Source organism: Microtus pennsylvanicus, chromosome 4 (genome assembly GCF_037038515.1).
Source record: "Microtus pennsylvanicus isolate mMicPen1 chromosome 4, mMicPen1.hap1, whole genome shotgun sequence".
Lineage (NCBI taxonomy): Eukaryota > Metazoa > Chordata > Mammalia > Rodentia > Cricetidae > Microtus > Microtus pennsylvanicus.
In genome coordinates, this window is record NC_134582.1 from 102368443 (window position 1) to 102376867 (window position 8425).

Genomic DNA, 8425 nt, shown 5'->3' on the forward strand with positions numbered 1-8425 from the left:
TTCTTGCCAATGTTATCTCTACTTTCTAGCTATCAGTCTTAGAAAATTCCACTTTGTTTATAAACCACACAATTGTTTATATTTATTTCCTGTGTTCATGGTCATGTATGGGAGGATTATTTTTCAGTGGGAGACAATAGCTATAGTCAGCAATACATTTAGTCATGCCATAATTCGGAGGTCAGAATTGTTCAGTCTTCTAATCCTTTATGTAGTTATCAAAAAAGTGTAGGAATGAAAATACAGAAAAAGGAAAGGAAAAAAAACCAGGAATGCATAGTTTCATTCCTTTTCGTGTAACTTTAATCAGTAGAGGATGAAAGGAAAAAAGCTAACTAGTATGAAAACGATGGTAAATTGGGTATCATCCAGAGAAGCCTTTAGGGAGACAGTATGAACAGAGCATGCCTAGTTGAGATGATGCTAAGACAACCAGAATTCAGAGGGGCTCTTTGAAGACAGTTGGAGAGAAATCAGGAACCATTTTATACTTTTATCCTAAGATACTTTAGGTTTTTTCAAAATAGCTCACAATGCTCAGACAATTGTGCTGTCTGAACTTTAAATGTGGCAATGTTTGGATTCTTTCCTTAAGGAACCAAAGAATTCCAAGTTTCGGAATTGGGCTGAATAAAACTTTGTAAAAAATGTCTCCCCTAGATTTTAATAACTAAGTACACATCGATATTTCCTAATGCTTAAGTTAATTGTGAAATATTTTATTTGCATGCCTAACTTCTGTTATTTGTCAAATATTTGGTGGGACCATGTTAATGATATGAATAGATCTTTTTTAAATTAAATGAAGTAGAACAGATGTGACCAATTGGCTTCTCAGATGGTTGCATGAGAGGAGTCGGTGTTTATTTTAAAAGAAGATAGCCATCATACCCAGCACACATTCAAGAGAGAAAAACTTAAAGAAAGTTTCACAGCAATGTATCATCCAGCATCATCTTGGAAACAGATGTGATGGAAAGGTCTTAACAGTCTTTTTGCTTTAATATTCTGCACTTCACAATCTTGAGAGACATTTCAACCTTTTGAGCATTTTTGCCTGCGCAGCGGATCAAGTTATAAAATGCAAAATGGCGATCCTCTTCATTGTCTGACATCAAGGATACCAGTCCAGACCAGGTAGGGTATTTCTCATTCCCTTCATTTTTACTTTGAACCTAATTATCAAAAGGAGAGTCAGCGATAAATTATATTTTAGTATTTTAGGGTGCGTAACATTTGAATACTTGAGGAGAGTATGGATTGCTAAACTCAGCCAAACCTATGGATTTTCATGAGAAATGAACAAAGGTATCTAACATATAAAAACTGATGTGTGCGTCCTCTGTATGATAAAATCTTGCAGAAGTTAAATGGGCTGATAGGAAGTTACTATATTTTGGATATGGATTTGAGAAAAGTACAAAGGAAGATACAATATTCATTCAATCTCTTAAGTAATGTCACATGTCCTCAACATACTTCCTGACTTGTTTTTTCTTCTCTTAATCGGTTCTTATATTGGAACATTGTCCTATGTTCTTTTCTTTTCTTTTCTTTTTTTTTTTTTTGGTTTATGTTTTTCAAAATAGGGTTTCTCTGTAGCTTTGGAGACTGTCCTGAAACTCTGTGGACCAGGCCAGCCTTAAACTCACAGAGATCCACCTGTCTCTGCCTCCCTAGTGCTGGGATTACAGGTGTGCCTCACCACCACCTAGCTAATCCTTTCTTATTTTCAACCAAATCAATATTTCATATAATGTGTATACCCATACCTGCGATTCAGTGACCATTGCATCAGGGGGCAACCTTGATAAGAAATCTGCTCGTGCCGGAGCGACTAATTTTCTTACTACAAAGGGTCCTGTTCCAATGTAAATGGTGAACAGATGTTTTCTTTAGAGATCCTTAGGATATGGAGTTCTTAGTAAAACACCCCTCACATAGTTGGAATTACTAGCCTCCTCGTAAATAGCGTTTCTATAATTCCAATCCCTAACATTTTCTTTTGTAAAGAGACATTTTTCAAAACTGGATTCTCCTTGCCCTGGTCACCTCTTTTATTTAGAAGAAATGTAAAGAAGTGTAAAAGGACCACTCACCTGGCTGAGAATGCTCCTAACCCCCTCCAGGAGTCCAGCGTTTTTTGCCTCAATCTCTCTGGCTTTGGAGAGGATAGTAGCAGGGACACCTTTCAGAGTAGGCATTTCTTTCGCTAGATGGTACAGAGGGACTCTCCAGGCATCCAGTAAGTTTTCCACCAATTTCAGTAGGATGACTGGCTAAGTAACCATATTTGAACAATCACATTAAAATATGAAAACCAACAGCATTAGACACAGACAGGCTTTTCTTGCTCAAGAGGGTGAAACAAGCTTTCTTTGTTACCTGAGTGCATATTTAAAATACTCTTTTGTAAGTTATATAAAGGCACGAAATATTTCCATTGACCTTGTGGTTTAAAACTTGAGTGAATATAATTCAGAAATGCCAGTAGAGCATTTTAAAGTTGTTAGCAAAGAAAATAGAAAAAAACCTTTTATTAAATGCATTCTCCTCTCATCTCCACTTCCCCATTTTCCTTCCTTCCTTCATCATTATTTTAGTAAGCGTTTTAGAGACACAGACTGTTTTAGTTATTTAGGAATACATGGAACATGCATTCTAAGTGTAAGGCTATACAATTGTGTAAGGGTATAAAATAACGTGCAATTTAAATTTCGTTGAGATCATTTATGGCAGGAAATCAGAAGTGAGAGAGGGTAAAGATTAAGAATTAAAGGAGACATGCATGATATGGAGCCTTGGCAGCACGCAGTGGGGATGGCTATACATGGTGAAGCAGCTTCTTATGCTCTCTGTATACCTTTCTTTAGTTGACTTTCAGGTAAGACACAGTAAAGGCAGAACAATCTGTTAGGAATCAACACTTAGGACCAGAAACATAAATAAAACCAGTAGGTGCCGAAAAGAAATGGTGAATGAGTTAGTAACGTAGAGCAGGCAACACAGGGTCCATTACCAAAATATCAATACACTCATACTGGCAATGTATAAGTTCACATTACTGCACTTAACAATGAATGTCAATAATTAAAAATTTTTCTAGGAATATGTAGATCTTGAAGATTTGGCATTGAAAAAGGTCCCCTCCATAAATGGTTTATAGACCTGTTAAATTTTACTTGGCTGATTTTCCTTACAATTTAAATCTACATAATAAAATTTATTTTTGGTTTTCATTACCTGCCCATTTCTTGCAGATATGATTCTCATTCTTAATATATTGACTATAATAGCTTATAGGATGGCAAAGCCAGTGTATGGATTGGTGAAAGAAAAGGTAGGGACTCACATGTGTATTTAGGGCCTTACTCCTGGGTTTTGGAAGATCGAGCGAAGATGTGTGGCATTTTTTCAGGTTCTTGTTAATGAGCTGGTGGCTCTGGGCATACTGATTATCCTGGAAATGATAAAATATGTGATTACTTGGTGACCAAAAAATTTTGTAAATGAATCAATGATCAACACACTAATGTACTTGATAGATGTTTCATTATTAAAATAAAATATTAATATAGTAAGGAAATGAGCCATTTAACTACATTTTACATTCAATCTATAGTCTTAATATCTATTCATAAAACTTTCAACTTTCCCAAAGTTTCTGCTATGTACTATTCTCAACAAAATATTCCTCTTCAGCAAAATCCAGCAAGGCTACCAAGTACCAATTTTTAAACTATCATTTGTAGTAAATGTCATGGTAAACAACTTTTCTTGCAAACATCTTGGCATCTGCACAAGTATCCCTCATTCAGTTCATTAGGAATAATAAAAAGCTTTGTATTGATCATGACAAAATATATCTTAAGCCCTATGCAGAATACACTAGGAAATATTATGCTATGAACCAATTAAAATAAAAAATTAATTGATTTTGGTATGCTAATCAATATTTAATTATTTGTTATATACTTCTAAATCTTTATTGTGTAAAATATCTATTATTCAAAACTACTACTAATGACATACTTGGTAGTTTGAATGGATTTTTAGGATGATTCTGAATGTCCTCGGTGACCTATCCGGAAATGTAAATGGCAGAAACAATAATATGTGAGATAAAGGTTTGAAATATATGGGCTTTGCAAGCATTGAGGCAACTTCTTGCAAGGCCATCAATGCCCAGAAGACACCATCATCACTTCATTGGCTAGAATAGAACATCTACCATAAAAACTTAAAGATGCCTTCATCATGAATGTCTGGCCTATTTCTCTGAATCAGATTCCCTTGCTACTAAATCATTTATCTTGAATAGCTTGAAATTGTTAATACTATTTGTTAATATGAAGATTAAATGTTAATTTTCTTGTTTTGAATGACTTGGCCTCAGTGTCCTTAACCTCTTTTAACATTAGCAGGTCACTGCAATGCATTCTTCTTTATTAGATAATACAGAATCCAAAGGTGAGTAATGCAAACCAACACAAGGCCACCAGATACAATAAGAAAGAATCAAATCTTTCCTCAGCGTGGCTTGTGTGTATTTATGTCACAATAACGAACCAAAATAGAAGTTTAAAACTAGAGAAAAGTAAGATTATATCTTAGTAAATATTTGACAATCCATGAGACTGCCCTATTTTCTGGTTCCACAACCTAGTAGCCTCTATTTTTTCCTACCTCTGAAGCTATACTGTTTGAAGTTTGAACTACGATGCTTTATGCATTAGACTATACTATAAATTAACCATTTCAATTTAGGAGCCGTTGGGTAAGAAGCTGGAAGTCAGGGGTCGTACTTACGAATTCAGTGAACATTTCAAATGCTTGTTTGTTTATTTTCTCAGACAAGCTCACTGCTCGATCAATCATTACTTCCAAAGGAGCAAGGCAACGCCCATTTCTCATGAAACACATGGGAATTGAGGCCACTTCTTCCCACAAAAGTAGGTGGGACATCAGTAGTAGAAGCAGTGCACCTGGAAAAGGAGCACAGTGACTAATCATCTGATCATCTGAGTTTGTCAAGAGTGGCATTATCAAACTAAGCCTTTGCTAAGAGTGGCCTCCTTTGTACATATGGTTATGTTAAATTTTGTAAGAATAACAAACATTTTCCAATGTTGACATTCAATTAATGGGTTGTACTTGTTCAAATTCATATTTTGTAATAGGAGTGTCTCTTGGTAGTTCTTTATTACTCCTTGCATTGCTTCTGCTGTCTTCAAACTTTTGGAGTTCAATGTAAGTGTGCCAGTGCGTGTTCACGTCATTCTCTTCAGAGAGGTCAAGGTCTCCTGGTTCTCTGGTGATTTTCAGTAATATCACTCAAGGGTTTGTAATTCTTTTAATTGTTAATTTTATTTTATTCATGGCCGTTTTTATTTTATCTGTATGTGTATGACATGTAGGGCTGGCAACTATAGCGGCCAGAAGAGGGATTAGATTTCCAGGGATTAAAGATATACACAATTCTGAACAGCCATGTTGGTAGTAGGAACCAAGCCCAGGTCTTATTCAAGAAAAGTAATTTTTCTGATTCACTGAGTTATCATTCTAGGCTCCAAATTTTTAATTTTAGCTCAGTATCCAATATTAGGATTTTGGACATCAGTGTAAGAAGAACAGTTCTGGTTCTGTGTTTATTTTCATGACAAATAAGAATAAACTCATCATTGTTTATTTACAAATACTTATGATAAAAGAGAATGGCATTATTATAATGAAGCCACATTGTGGAACTTCTAGTTCAGTGTTATAATGGCATGAGTTTCTTCTCTTATCAAAATATTCTTACCTTTCTTCTGAATTATGTTTTATACCAACCATGATAAAATAGATTGCTTGTAGAAATTCTACTTTTCATTGTCCCTACTCTCGGTAGCTTGGAGGAAGCAACATACTAACAATGGAGCTCCTGCACATCAGCAGGTTGTCAGCATTCTACACAACTACATATTGTCCTTATGGTTTGATAATGCACGTATTAAGAAGTTGCTTTTATCTTCTTTATGTTCTTTGTGTATCACAATTATAAAATGTTTTGTGATAAGCAGAATTGGTGTCATAATCAATTCATTTTTTCATGAAAGGTCAATAAAGGGCCATAACATATTAAGTTATAATGTTAATTCTATGAATCAATATCGATGTCTAAAAATGGAATATTTATGCACCTTCAGTGATACCAGTCTGAAAAACTCCTGACACTAAGGCTTTGAGAAATGCAGTTGGAAATATAAAAACTTAATAATATTTATACATCAAAAACACATAAACTGAATACTCAAAATAACTAAAACTATCAAAATACTCTGTGTTATACAAAAACCTTTTAAAATAAAATAAAAATAATTGGATAGTTTCTACTATGGAACAGAACTGTTCAAAAATCATAAAAGTTTTCCAAATTTATTTTATGCATGAGAGATATTTATGTGTAAAATAAATAGTAACACATTTGTATAAGTTTATCATCTGAAAGATTTTTCATAATCTAAGAGGAGTCAAAAGAACTAATTATTTTGCCTACAACTTCATAAAATTTAAAAGTTTGCTTTTGTGAAATTTTTGGATGTTAACAGTTCATTTAACTTGGAAATATAATCAAGAAGATAAAGGTAAATATTAGCAAAGTGTCTTTTGTAGTAAAGGGTACTTTTCTTGACTGAAATTCAAAGCTGTTTAGAGCTACATCTGCTAGTTTTATCTGCTATGTCAACAAAACTGAAAATATGATTCAGTTCATTCAAGTCAAGCAAGACCCAGAAGACAGAATGTTATATTTTTCCCACTGTAGTTGTAACAGATTTTACCTACTCTTTTTCTCTTATTCAGACTGAAAATGTTTGCAAGTTTGTCTTTATAGGGAGGATCAGTCCATGTTCTAGAACTCTCTTCAACACTCTTTGCTAAACAGACTCATGGCTGGTCTCTACCACCAGACACAGGTGCTATTCCTCATTTTTCCTGAGGTCAACCAAGACAATGTAAAATGTCTATAGCCATTGTTGAATGTCTCCAGGTAAGAAGATATCCCTTTGTTAAGTATTGCCCTCTTATCGACTAACCTCGCTGCCAACTCAATAATCCAAATCAAACTAGATCAGACTGAATTATAAGATGCCTAATTTTAATGGATGGCAACACTCCCAGGTGGCTTTCCAGGAAAACACAGAAAGGGGAATAGAGAATCGAAAGACCACCAGAGAGGGAAAAGGGGAGACCAGGTGTTCTATCTCTAAAGAGCAGTTTAAATAACCTCTGGGGGTGGTCTTGATCGTCCCTGGGTAGGGGTCACCAGTTGGCAGGCTTTCTTGGAGGTGGAGTCTGGACTGTGGCCACTCTCAGGAGAGGGGCTTGGAATAGAGTTTTCCACCCAACATTTTAAGATGGTTGCCAAGGGGCTGGAGTGAGACCCTCCCAACTAAACACCCTTCAGAATCAATGATACAATTGTTCATTGTGTAGTTGTTTCCTAGAGAAATAGTTGGAAAAGTTTTCTTAGGCCCTTCTTACTTTCCTGTGTAAGATATGAACACATTTCCATTCACTGAACATACAAGAAGACAAAAACAATAACACACACGCCCATACACTCATAAACACACAGACACACACACATACCCCAAAACAAAAGGACCAAGCCCAGCAACAACAAAGCAAACCAGTTCTAACCAGTTTCATTTGAAGGGGGAAGGGGCGAGGCAGGGAGGGGAGCAGAGAAAAATTTAGAATTCAATAAAAATCAACACTAAAAAAGGCAATGTTTAAGATCAACTAAAGGAATTCCCGAGAAGAGTGACTGACAAGAGCATAGTTGAATTAAGACAGCTATACCTCTAAAGAATCTCATTAAAATTTGGGAACCATAACACCATACACCATATAAGAACAATAACACCAGAAAGAAAGAAAGAAAGAAAGAAAGAAAGAAAGAAAGAAAGAAAGAAAGAAAGAAAGAAAGAACTACTTCTCAGTCCAGTTTTGTAAAACAAAGTAATATACAAGGTTGTCATTTGAAAGAACATTAGTTTAGTGACGCGTTACTTACAGAGGCACGGATGAGTTAACGACAGCTGCATCTCTGAGGAGTTCACAGTAGCACAGGAACTGACTCAAGAAATCCTCCCCACAAGGAACAAACCTTAAGTTAATTTTTCCTCTTATATAGTGTTTTACACCATCCCCAAGGCCATATATTGCCAGGGGGCAGGAGGAAGTAATATGCAAACCAAGTTGAGGAGACCTTGACAGCCCTCAGGTGTTGTTTACAGCCTAATTGCCACGATGATTAACCTACTTTTAACTCTTAGTTTACTTTATTCAAAGCATGTGATTAGAGTCCAAATTACATTGTAAGCCACAACAGTAAACTCTGCTACACGAAGACATGGGTGTTTCTTACTGTACCCAAAGA

General features: G+C 35.4%; 1 protein-coding gene across 1 annotated transcript; it reads right to left on the reverse strand.

The window, feature by feature from the left end:
- Positions 1-839: 839 nt before the first annotated feature.
- LOC142848807 (prolactin-2A1-like) lies at positions 840-8142 on the reverse strand. The gene is made up of 5 exons (XM_075970979.1): positions 8060-8142; positions 4810-4985; positions 3353-3460; positions 2100-2279; positions 840-1175 (listed from the first exon to the last, which is right to left on the reverse strand). Exons 1-5 carry the CDS (start codon positions 8088-8090, stop codon positions 984-986), a joined length of 687 nt encoding a protein of 228 aa, XP_075827094.1. The 5' UTR covers positions 8091-8142; the 3' UTR covers positions 840-983.
- Positions 8143-8425: the final 283 nt, after the last annotated feature.

Coding starts and splice junctions, on each gene's coding strand:
- LOC142848807 (XM_075970979.1), bottom strand. CDS start 8,090: ATGCAGCTGTCGTTAACTCATCCGTGCCTCT. Junction 4,986..8,059: donor GTTAACTCATCCGTGCCTCT/GTAAGTAACGCG, acceptor CTCCTTTTCCAG/GTGCACTGCTTCTACTACTG. Junction 3,461..4,809: donor TTGAAATGTTCACTGAATTC/GTAAGTACGACC, acceptor TATCATTTCCAG/GATAATCAGTATGCCCAGAG.